We start from the raw sequence: 13,002 nt of genomic DNA on the forward strand, positions 1-13,002 counted from the left end.
TTATTGGTAGCGTCAAAAAGAAATTAAATGTTAACTGCCACAGTTCGCCTGTTTGACTTCTGTTAGCATGCACAGCTATGAAAATTTTGTTTCAGAGTTGTCCACTGACAAATTGGGTTAGGACTGGAGAAGTGTGGAAACAGTGGTACCACATGTTTTCCTATGAAGTTGTGGTGTCCTCTTCTCTTGAAGTACGCCTTTGCCACTGACCTGAGTAGGTAGATTGTGTTGGGGGGCTCCAGAGGACAGCTTCTATCTCTAGAAATGGTTTATGGAAGTCTGAACATACCCGACACTTAAGGAAAACAATCAGCAGTATTAAAATACTCTGTTTTATGGAAGTAGATCATTGTTTTAGATCCTCCGGGAGGGGAAAAGAATTATTGCCTGGGTCCTTTAAGGCAGTTTGAGAGCCACATAAATGTTTTCACAGTGACTTAAAACTGAATTAAAGCCAGAGCAAGAATGTTTTTGTACAGTAACGGATACTTAATGCCAGAAAGTTGATTAATATTACATCTCTTCCCAAACATGATCTATGTAACAACATGAGGTTTGCATTGGAATAGCTGGCTTGGGTTCACAACATTGGCAAGGCTCCCTTTTCTCCTTCTAAAAACAAAACTTCTCCCTTTCACTCTTATCTTCCCTCTTTGTTTTGGATAGTTTTATGAATGCGCAATCACTTGCTTTACGCAGCACGAGCTCTGCAACATGCGGCATATGTGTATGTGTATATTCCATGCCTTCACTTTCCAGATGCTGGCATAAAGCAGAAGGGTTCATACATCAGTACTCTGCTGTCCCTGCAATGGACTCCCTTGTTATCTCAAGTATAAAGCTTATCTGGTGCAGGAGTACTCTCCAGGAGGGCTTGGGAGAGAAAGCTTTGCCCATGGAGTCAGCAGCTGGCTGAACCCAGTCCAGTAATTCTGCTACTTCCACAGTGAAAGCCTGGTTATTGTACATATTATAAATTGGCTTCTGAATGACTGGCTGGATGTATCCTATAAAATATTTGCGTGCAAATGAATTTCTAGGAATACTTCAGAAAATTGCTGAAAACACAATAAATGTTTATCGCTCACTACAGTGTCAATTCCTGTAGTAAATGCTTAGTTAATCTGTAGTAATTGAGCACATCTGTGGCTTTACTTGATCAAAAATTTTTAGCCATCATTATAACTGCACCTAGTACACGCACAATTTGCACAGTTTTGCATTGGCTTGCATAGGAATTCTTTACTGCAGTTTCAAATGAGATACCCCAAAGTCCCTGTATGGGATTCTGGGTGACCGTTGGTGCCCAGGGTCCAGTTCCTCCGATGCAGAAAGCACTGTGATGCATCCATGGGGATCATGCCTGCCCTAAGGTTTTGCTCTGCTGATGTAAAGTGTATCAGTGGTTTAAAAACACCTAGTGCTTGTGAGTTTTGAATGTAGTGGTTCAGTTTTTTTGCATTTGATCATCACTGCTAACCAAAAGACCCACAAGTATTTCACTCTGGGACTCTTATTGTTTCAGCTTAATAATAATATTAATAATTGCTTTGGAGGACATGGCATTTTGAGAACAAGCATTCAGATAGATATGGATAAAAGGAAATCCATTTATTCTATTTGAAATGTCTGAACACTAATCATTTACTTGCACTTTTAATTATTTGTTAGTAGTTCTCTTACCCTTAACTAAAAGCCGTTCTGGAAATATAGAGCTGGTTAAGCTAGCATAAAATAATCGTAATTCAAGACTACAAAAGATTTCTGCTTTAATAATGTGAGTTTCACCACTCATGTGGGTTGGGCTTTTTTTTTTTTCAGTCTTTCCATTTTTTAATGAAATTATTGCTTCAGGGATGAAACCTTTATTGACTATCCTTTCACCAGGAAAAAAAAGTAACTGGGAACAGAACATTAGATATTGCTCGTGTCACAGTTATCTCTAGGATGGGAGATTGTAGCTGGGACATACCTGTATCTGGGCTTAGTAAAGCATAAGGTACACCTTTTCTGAATGCCTCAGAAATATTGAAGAGCTGGCAGACATGAAGGAGAATGAAATTTGCTGCATAACAAGACACAAAAGAATTAGTAATCATTGTTAAATCAGATTTGGTCCCAGTAATTTTTAATGCAGAGTTTTGGAGGTTTTTTGGGTTTTACTGTTTTCTTTCCTTTGAGAAGTGGGTGTTTCTGTCTGTGTTATTTATCAGTTACTCTTCAACAATGAGATTTCTTGGGGGGCTTTTCGGTCTTTCCTTGAGACTTCACCTTTTCACTAAACTGTCCTACTAGCTATTAGGGCCACAGCTTAATCCTGTATTGTATTACACTTATTTATCGTCTAAATAACTTCTCCACTTCTACTCAAAAGGGAGCAAAATCATAGTTCAGGGGATTTTTTTCCCCCCTTAAATGCTTGGCTTGTGCTAGTGTTTTGTAATTAATCAAGTTAATGTTTTGATACTTGTTCACATAATATGTTCGTGAATTTTGCAGATCTTACTATCTCATAAAGGTTTTTATACCTGTCTAGCTGGATATAACAATATTCTAGGTGTCGGAAGAAACAAATGCTGATTTTTATAGAAACTGATACCATCCACTGTTTAACTAGAGACAGCTTGACTAGGAGTGTTTTGCATCTACGTCTCTCCCTTTTTATTGTGTTTTCAGGCTTTAAGCTTTTTAAGCTTTTCCTGTGAGACAGAACATTTTTTCTCTCCCGTTTCTCTCTTCCCCCCTTTCAAGAATCTTACAAATTAAGACAAAAGATAATTACTCAGAGGGTAAAACTGGCAGGGTTCCCACGACACTTAAAATTAATGAGCTGTTGCATATAAAATATACCTTGTCTCATGTTCGCTTTTTTTTTTTTTTTTGGTGAACCATAAAAATGCACAATTTGGCTTTTTGGCTGTGTTTTCTGTTTTAGTAATTTTCAGTTTATAGAGTGGCAACTGAATACAGAAAACTAATCTCTCTGACTTAACATTTCCGTATGAGCAGATCAGTATATACAATTTGTTCCCTCCAAAGGAAAAATATCACTCGTAGTGATGAAATACATATTAACAAAGCTGCCATAGGTTGTTTGTGCTATGTCTTATTAAAAATAAATAGTTGTGCTTCGTGTGTCTGTAGCGCCTTACATCTGATGTGAGAACTCCTTACAAAGGAGGATAAATGTATTGTCATGAACTCCCCAAGAGGGGTTGGCAATTATTATCAGTTCCATCACTGGAAATGAGACATGGAGGTTACACGACTTTCACTGAAATCACTGAGAAATCCTTGCCTGTCTGGGTTAGCTCCTAAGCTCAGGAGTGACGGAGCCACAGGGGAATTTGTGGTGACTTCTCTGCCGATGGCTTTTCTCTTGTTCTTACTCGATTTATGCAAGAGAGAAAGGAGAGAGCAGGAAGAACAATTGCAATTTTTTTGTTTTTTACATAACCTGCTTCAACACTTATGACTGACTGAATATGATAAGTGACCCGAATAACAAATTTGTCAATAGCTTGGAGGTGAGTGGGAAGGTACATAGCGGGTTGGGAAGGTTTGGAGGTAGGTATCTACTCAGAAGCAGCTTAGGTGCCCCTTTTCTGTTCAGCAGGATTGTTGGTTGTTTATTATTGCTACTTTTACTGCTGCTTACTGCTGTAATACTACAGGACATCTGTAGAGACAACTAAACTTCACAGTTTAGATAAAAAGGTATGTATTGTGGGTATATCACGTTTAGTGACAAAAGAAGGCTTCCAAACAATTACTTATTTTATTTAGTTAATATGCCCAAACAGATGGGGTGTGTTGTGTGTAATAAAGATAATTTTTTGATACCTGTGCTATTAAGTATTTATGAATTTTCTTATTTACATCCTTTCCTAAACCATGGCAAAAAAGGCAGGAGTAAAAACCAAGTATAGATGAGTAGAGAAAGCAGGAGGGCACTTGCCATTGTGGGTGTTGGATCACTGTGGACCTCTGTCAAGTGCTTCACTGAAGAGGGGGCAGTGCTGACATAAATTCACCACATTTTTGATAAACAGAGAAATGTGACATGGGTTTTTTTAACTTCAGCTTTTCATGTTCCCTGACAACAAAAGAGCAGTGACTATTCTTAAATAAATTCAGCAGAGACACAGGAACAAAACTTGCTGAGATAGACTTGCATACGTTTGCATAATATTTATTGTACAAAAAATATGGTTTCTGTTCTGCTCTTTCTTATCCCTTCATTTCAGCAGAAGGCTAGGGAACTCAGCATAGGTCCCAGAATTACTTTATATAACATGCTCCAGAACGGTTTTAGTATTTTCCTTTCTTTGCAGAAGTACCTTTTTCTATTTGCAGCTTGTCTGCTATAGGCAAACTGCTCTCAGTTTGGTTCAGCAGTTTGGATATTGATGAAAACAAAACATGCTTTTTCATGGAACATCTTTCTTTTACATTAATGTAAAAATAAATCCTTTTTCTGTTTAGATTATGTTTAGAATTCCCTCGCTGCAACAGCAAAAAGTTAATTAAAACTGTCATAAATAAAAATCAAACTGAAAAGTCTAAATTTAGGTCAATCAAAACAGTAATATACCTTGTATGTTTTAATTTGGATATTGAAGATAATGTGTGTTAACAAGCAAAGGAAAGACTTTAGTAAATCTGTTCATATAAAGAAATATGCAAAATAGTGCTTCTATGTCTGTATTGATTTTACTTTAGATATAAGGAGACACTCGCTAAATACCCAACACTGACAGCAGAGAAAGTTGGATTGTTTTGAATGAGGGGTTTGGTCTTGTATGGGGTTTTTTTCTTTCTTTTTTTTTTTTTCCTTAATAGTCTTGATTTTTTTCTCTGCTCAGTTTTCAATGGGTCCAGCAAATCATCGAAGGAGAAAGAACCTGCTCAGAAACACAAAAGCAAAGAGGCCACACCAGGGAAGGAGAGGAACAGCGAACATAAGGCTGAGAGCCGAAAAGACCAGGCTGCTGCTAATCACCATCCTACTACAAACACTGGCTCCTCTACGAAAGGGCTCACCGCTAACAACCACCACACTCTTCATAGATCGGCTCAGGACTTAAGGAAACAGGTAATGATTTGTACTCTACTGTGGACACACGGGAAACACAGACTTCTAAGGTGCTAGCTCCATTTTCCACTGCCGGGCATAGAGTGAACATGGCAATACTTAAAAGCATGCTCTGGAGACAGCAGGGAGTTAATTTTCAGTGAAAGAGAGAGAAGGAGAGAAAGAAGGAAAAAAGAAAAGTGATATACGCATGGGAAGTCAGTACGATAAAGCATGCTTTACAACCCTGTCTTTATATTATCCAGTGTATACATATGAAAGAGTAAAGTTCACATCGCTATTTATTAAACCTTTCTGACTGGCACTCTTGTTGGCCTCGCTGCTGACAGTGCCAAAGTTGGCAGCATGTGGAAGAATGAACTCCTTTTGTGTACGGCTGTTCTGCTTGGGTTATCTTAGAGGCTCACTGGCGTTGTAGAGAAGCTGACATTATGCTTAGGTGTCTTGTGTTGCACGTGGGCAACACAGACCTCAGAGTCCTGGAAAAACATTTTGCCTGATGCATAAAGAAGGTGCTCCAGGATATTGCCTCTTTCACAGTGGACATACCAGGTGGGGAGAAATTCAGAGTTTTATGTTACCTGGTTGAAAACTAGCAAAACAATTCAGCAAGAGGTTTGTCTCAGCCTGACTTGGTTTTGGGTGTGGAAGTTTAGCAGACCAACCTTTTGGTGCTTGTGACTGGCATTTGGGCAGCATGCGTCTCCATCTATTTTTGATGATTTGATCAAAGGACTCCTAAAATAGCAACTGTCAAATAAGTTTTTATAAAGGACTTTCAAAATCCCCATTCAGTGTACTTAATTCAGTCTGGGGCTGGGTTAGCAGGTTACCTGGGTACCTCCACTAGGGCAATGCAGTACAGAAAGATTGCTGCACTTACGCCTTTTTTTTTTTTCCCCCCTGTGGTTAATTCTCAACAGGCCAATTAGAGACAGTCTATTTGCTGGCATCAAAAGGTTTTTCTTCTAAGTAGGCTGGCCTGGACTTCAGTGGAGCTGGAATTGCCATCTTGTAGGGCCATCAAGGCCTTAAATGGCACCTCTCAGTCATAGGCTTGGAAATCAAAAATGGCAAAAAGAAAAACAGTGGTGCTCTTGCCCAGGAAATCTTTCATGTCCTGTGCTTCAGTGATGTTTAGCTTCTGCCTTCTCCTGAAATGCCTCCACTGGATTTGTATTGCTCTCTAAATCAAATTTGAGATCCTTAAGGCTATCTGTGGTATATTTCTCTGTACCTCTGTAAGACTTGCATTCTTTATTCCCCCATAGCAAATTTTGCTTAACTAGTCATCAGCTTGAATGCCTGCCTTCTTTTGCATCCTTTTGGCTTTCTTTTTTGTGACTACCAGCATCCTATGGTCCTTGCTGTGACATGCTGTGGCGAGCTCTTCATGTTTAACAAGTTTCCCAAAACGTAAGGATGTACTTCATTATTTTAACTCACTGGAATACTTGTGTGAAATGCTTTAAAGTTGTATCATCAAGGGATAAATGGTTAAAATTATTGTGAAAGTCAACTGCTGTCACTTGTGAAGGTAGTTCTGAGAAGGGAAAAGACAGGTGTAGAAGAATTTTGTCCACAATGCAAGTGGGTTTTGCTTAATAGAGTATTAGATGTTTTCAGTTGTGCTACGTGAAATGGAGAGAAATTCTAAAGCAATGCAGTACAACCAACAGTCACACCATACAGATGCCTCACAGAGTGTGGTCCTCAAACTTCGGAAAATAAGGGGGCTGTAAGCTGAGATGATGATTTTTTATTTTTTTTAAAAAAAGGTTAGGTATTTAAATTTTCTTCTGCAACCCACAGTAACATAAGTACTTTCTTACCAATTTTAATGAAAATGTGGCTGTAACTAATTAAAGGTGGATTATGCATTTTGCCTGACTGCAAAATCTTAGACTTACCAGTTATGTGACATTGCTAGATTTCCTGCCCTTGCCCTGAGTCTGTTGACTTTTTCAGTATTTTCCAAAAGGAGAGTTGTTTTCCCAGAGTGCCAGACACATGTGCCTCCTCCTTCCAAGTATGTTTTTGCTCCTTGTTCACATACATTTACATGTTTTATTTATGTGTGTGATTTTGTTTTCTCCAGTCTGACAGCAAATAAAGACAGAACACTAGGAATCACCTGAGATTTTGTCTGTCTGTCTGTCTGTCTGTCTTTCTGTCTGTCTGTCTTTCCTTTTCTGGTGTGCCCTTGCATTTGTCACGTGTTCCCTCTCTCTCTTTATTCCTCCCTTGCTATCTTCCCAAATCCCCTACTTCAAAGGGGTTGTGGGCAAAGGAAATGTAGTTCAATAGAGCCCCCTCTTGGCCTAATATGGTAATTTAGCTCTGCAAAACTCACACAGTTTTTTTATGAATGAATTCGAGATCAGTTGTGTAACTTGAATTTGTTTGGGACTGAAACTGTTGTTGGTATTGCTAATGTTGCTGTTATAACTGTGGTTGTTATCTAACAAGTTTGTTGGCTTTATTTTGTGTGCGTGTGTGTGTGTGGAGACTGGATCCTAAGTGTGATGCAGAGGTGTGTATGTAGACATTCAAATCCAACAAATTGCTGAAAGGCTATGTACTGGTCCCATTTACTTTTTCAAAGACAACAAAATTTAAAATCTATTATACTATCTTTTACTGCAAGCCAGGTGTTCAGTAAAGTGGAGAAAAGAGTGGTCTGAAGACAAATATATGTCAGCAAAACTAAGATAGCTGGAAAGCAAAGATAAGACTATTCATGTCCCTAGTTTCACCTTTAGCTCAAGGCTTTGAGTCATGTAAGGCTAATGTCAATCACTTTGTTACTACAAGGTGACCCACTCTGGATGAGGGAAAGGCTGTGGTTGTTATCTACCTAGACTTCAGTAAAGCCTCTGATACCATTTCCCACAGCATTCTCCTGGAGAAACTGGCTGCTTATGGCTTGGATGGGTGTACTCTTCACTGGGTAAAAAACTGACTGGATGGCCAGGCCCAGAGAGTTGTGAATGGAGTTAAATTCAGTTGGTGGCTGGTGACAGGTGGTGTTCCCAAGGGGTCAGTATTGGGGTCAGTTCTGTTTAATATCTTTATCGATGATCTGGATGAGGGGATCGAATGTGCCTTCAGAAAGTTTGCAGATGACACCACGTTGGGCAGGAGTGTTGATCTCCTTGAGGGTAGGAAGGCTCCACAGAGGGATTTGGACAGGCTGGAGCAATGGGCCAAGGCCAACTGTATGAGATTCAACAAGGCCAAGTGTCGGGTCCTGCACTTGGGTCACAACGACCCCACACAATGCTACAGACTTGGGAAACAGTGACTGGAAATCTGCCTGGTGGAAAAGGACCTGGAGGTGTTGGTCAACAGCCAGCTGAATATGAGCCAGCCGTGTGCCCAGGTGGCCAAGAAAGCCAATAGCATCCTGGCTTGTATCAAAAACAGTGTGGCCAGCACGTCTAGGAAAACGATTGTCCCCCAGTACTCAGCACTGCTGAAGCCACACCTGGAACGCTATGTTCAGGCAACCAAGCTGGTGAAGGGTCTGGAGCACAAGTCTTGTGAGGAGCGGGTGAGGGAACTGGGGTTGTTGACTCTGAAGAAAAGGAGGCTGAGGGGAGACCTTATCACTCTCTGCAACTACCTGAAAGGAGGTTGTGGTGAGGTGGGTGTCAGCCTCTTCTCCCAAGTAACAAGTTATAGAACAAGAGGAAATGGCTTCAAGTTGTGCCAGGGGAGGTTCAGATTGAATATTAGGAAAAATTGCTTCACCGAAAGGGTTATCAAGCATTGGAACAGGCTACCCAGGGAAGTGTTTGAGTTACCATCCCTGGAGGTATTTAAAAGACATGTAGATGTGGCATTTAGGGACATGGTTCAGTGGTGGACTTGGCAACGTTAGGTTTACAGTTGGACCTGATGATCTTAAAGGTCTTTTCCAACTTAAATGATTCTATGATTCTATTTGAATTAAATTTACTTCTTTCTTACATGCTTAGTGTAAACAGTGCCTCATGATGAACCTGTGGCATAGACGCCCATTTGACCAGTACCTGCGCACCTGGCAGTGTGGCCAATTTTTTAGGCTGACTCTGTGTGTGTATGTTTGGTTTGGGGGGAGACATATCAACAGCAGAAAGGTAAGAAAATGCCTACCACAATTTCGTGTTTCTTTTAGTTGCAATCATCTGATGGGTCCTCAGAGACAAGTACAGACCAAGAACATGCAGGTGATGATGGACCAGCCAGAATTTCACATCTGTCAATGTGAAATCCTGAATCTACCTATTGCTTTGATGGTGGGCTGTGACCGTGTTTGTTCCACTTGTTTCCAGCTGGAAGACATTTGTTGCAGCCTATTCCTGTTTGAAGCATGGTCTATTCTGGTCTATATAATACTGCTGTGTGTTAAATGTTATGCAGTCCTCTCTGAAAACACTTAAGATACCTGTGGGCGTTTGGGAAGGTAAGAGGGAGAAGCATTTGGAAACCATCATGTTATGTCTGCTCTAGGAAGATGATGGTCCTGAGGAAGTTTTCAGCAGTGTTTCTTTTTTTGTGGGGTCTCCTCTGTTAGCAACCAGAAAGAAGTAAGTGAATTCCTTGTGGTATTCTCAAAGCCAAGTGTTCTCTGCTTCAGGACCTGTTCATCATTGAACTAACTTCACTAAGTTTGAATAAAAACTCAAAATAGTGTACTTATAATCAAGGACTGGAGGTTAGATAGCCAAAGCTTTATGTACCTGTTCAGTTCGGGATTTGGCCCTGAGAGATCTAAGCTTTTGTTGTGTGGAGGTATTCTAACAACTCTAAACAGTTGTGGTAAGTTTCTGTTTTCTTGGTGAAATCAGTTTTCCATAGTTTTGTATCTTGGCAGTTTTAATTCTGGCCTAAACCTGATGGTGCTGATGTCATGTTTTCCTTTGAAGAGGAGGAGCTGTCAGGGTCTTGCCTTTCTCCACGAGCACTTTCTCCACGATTGTGTTTTGTTCTCAGGCCCTGTGTCACCACCCCTTGCTGAAGGAGTGCCCTGGATAGGCCTTCAGACTTCTAGTCACAACTTCTTCAGAAAAAATCATAGGAAGGCTGGAGTGACAGGGTACCTCCATACAGCCTGACTGCTCAATCCGAGGTGTTGCCTTGACTGTACCTGACAGCTCAGTAATATAGCTATAGCCTCCTTGAAACCTGGAAAATCTCCTGTAGAGGAGACTCCACAGCATCCATTGACAGCTTCTTCCAGCATTTTCCTTTTCTACTAATGAGCAAGATTTCCTAGTTGTGCCTCAGATCATTGTTGTACTCAATTACAGGGTTTTTTTCCTCTCGCTTTTCCCAGTGAACATGGAAAGAGCATTTACTGTCTCTTTTCAGAGGACCTCCTTATGCATTGGAAGACCATTACAGAGTTGTTCCATAGTCACCTCTTTCAGACTAAATAAGCCCAGCTCCCTTGGCTTTTCAGTGAAGATCATATTTTCCAAATACCTGAACACTTTGTGCTCTTTTAAACTTGCTCCACTGTCTAAATTTTTCTCACAGTGTGGGCCCAATGCTGGGTCCAGCCCTGCTTAGGAAAGCCTGTGCTCCCATCCCTAGCTTTTGGCATTCTTAATAATAGGTGTCAGGAAGAGATTTGTGTGCTTTGTACTACTGTCGCATTTTGCAGCCCATTGTGGTCCCCAAATGTTATTCGTCCCCTACATAATTTGTCCTTCCTAAAAATAGCACTTCCTCATATTGTAGAAATGTTATGAAAGTTCTTTAAGATTGCCTTTGATTTTGACCTTGTCTCCAGAGTGCTTGCAGCCCCTTCCAGGTGTGTGTCACTGGCAAATTTTCTGATAATCCAAGTTATCGATGGAAGTACGTGGTAGAACTGAGGCCAAGACAAGTCCCTGCAGAAAGTTACCTGAAATGCCCTCCCAGGGTGGCAGTGAACTATGACAATGATAATTTGCCCTGAGGATAACTTTATTTAATCCCTTGTGAAGCCACTTTAGAGTAATTATGTCTAGGATGTGTCTCAGGAGCCCGTTTGATGGAATGTCATGTGGCACAGTGACTGGAGCCCTACTGAAGCAGAGGTGCTTTACCTGCTCAGCTAGGTGTCTGTCAGAAGATGATTAAATTAGCTTGATGTGCTATTTTGGCAAAACTCGTGTGTGTGTTATTATTATGATTTTTCTTTTTTTTTAACATTATCTTATTATCATTTGTGTGTTTACAAAAACTGTTTGATGATTTGTTCCAGAATGATGTTAGGGTTTGAAGTTAGGTAGACTCTGCCTGCTCTCAACTTATTTCCAGGAGCCATGTCCTAAGTCATCTAGGTACATTTTAGCTTACTGGGGTCACCTTCCTAGGTCTTGCTGAAACTGGTTATGTTATATATCTGGTAAGTATTCAGTCAGTGGTACTTTTGGTGAAGGCTAATGCAAAATAAGCACAAATCCTTTAGCCAAACTGTTGCATTTGTTTCCTTGTGTGGTGGTTGATCTCTGCTGTTCTTTGTGGTCTTTTTAAGGTATTTATACAATTTTTCTGTTTTATTTTATGTCCCTTGCTAACTGAAATTTCTTTAGCTTCTTGGCCTTTCTGACTTTACCCATGCATGCTTTTGCTGTTCCTATATAGTTGCCCTTAGTCACAGAATTGTGTTTCCACTTTTTACTGTGACTCTTTTCTAATTTTCCAGTCATTAGAGAACTTTGTGAACAGGCATAATGGCCTGTGCTTTGTGCCCTTCTTCTGAGTGGGAATTGCTTTGGTTTGGGTTTTTTGCAGGTGGGTTTTTGTTGTTGTTTTTTGTTTACACTTTTTTTTTTAAGTCTGTTGTCCTTTTTCTACTGTTGTCACATCTTAGAATTGAAAACTCATTTCATGATCACTGTCACCCAGATTACCTTCCCCTTCCAGTTCTCAATCAATTCTTCTCTATTAGTCTAGATTGAATCTGTAATCGATGTTTCTGGCTATTTATAAAGCCAGAGATGTTCAACGCTTGTTCTGACTGCTGCAGTCAAGAGGCAGTGTCTCAGCAGCCCTCTACCCATGTCTGCTCTGTGGCATGAGAAAGTGCTGTAAAAGTCAAACCCAGGCCTCCATTTCAAATGCAGAGTACTGCCTAAATTTCAAGGGAAATGGGTAAATGCATTTTTGTTAGCAAGCGTTTGCTTTCCAGATGATACCTCATACATCTTTGAAAAGCTCAAGGTAAAAACTCGTGTCATCAGTAACCTGGATTTTCCTTAAGTGTTTCTGCCACGGAAGCACAGGACAGACAAGAACATGGATGGGTTTTAAAAGGGTGTTACTCCTGCTCCAGCTTCTGGAGCATAGAGGAGAAAACACACAGAGTAAATGCGTGTATACACATACGTGTGTGCATATGCAGAACCCTCAGGTTCTAGTTCCTCTTCCACAAGTCACTTAATGCAAGACCATAGCATGATCTTTTCAGTCTCTATTTGATCACTATTTTATAACATTTTATCTCTACTTTATAAGTGACTACACTTCTTGCATTTATTTGAGACAAGCTGCCATGCTTACTTAATTTGGCAAGGATTTTGAAATCCCAGAGGAAAGTAGTATAACTTTTCAGGAATGGTGTTATTCACCTAAGCACTCATGAGGGGTGATTGTACTGTATGCTTTCACTTTGAGCACTTTTATCAATGTTCCTGTTTTTTGCATGTGTTTTTACACACTCACAGTAGTCTAAGGAGCTGAGAAGAGAACATTTAAACTTGTTTAAATGCTGAAATTCATTTGAGGTTTAAACTTGAATTTCTTTTTCTTAGTAGTGGGACTTAGCTTTGGCAGTGCTGAGCCGTCACAATTCCTCTTGAAGCTGAGGGTTGCCTTCAGTGCTTAACATGTCTTATAGTTAAAATACAAATTTGAATTTCATAGCTGGGTTT

At 40.1% G+C, this 13,002-nt stretch overlaps 1 protein-coding gene across 8 annotated transcripts in view; it reads left to right on the forward strand.

Annotated features, from left to right (window-relative positions):
* The window catches only part of JARID2 (jumonji and AT-rich interaction domain containing 2), a 225,224-nt gene that overhangs the window by 179,088 nt on the left and 33,134 nt on the right, over positions 1 to 13,002 (forward strand). For all 8 annotated transcript variants that reach the window (XR_012629258.1, XM_074871264.1, XM_074871234.1 and 5 more), the window contains one exon: positions 4,866 to 5,095. Coding sequence is in view for 7 of the 8 variants with exons in the window: in XM_074871264.1 (XP_074727365.1) it covers positions 4,866 to 5,095 (230 nt within the window). In the remaining variant the exon portion in view is untranslated. The remainder of the gene's footprint in view (positions 1 to 4,865; positions 5,096 to 13,002) is intronic.

The sequence above is a fragment of the Strix uralensis genome, chromosome 1, assembly GCF_047716275.1.
Source record: "Strix uralensis isolate ZFMK-TIS-50842 chromosome 1, bStrUra1, whole genome shotgun sequence".
Taxonomy (NCBI): Eukaryota; Metazoa; Chordata; class Aves; order Strigiformes; family Strigidae; genus Strix; species Strix uralensis.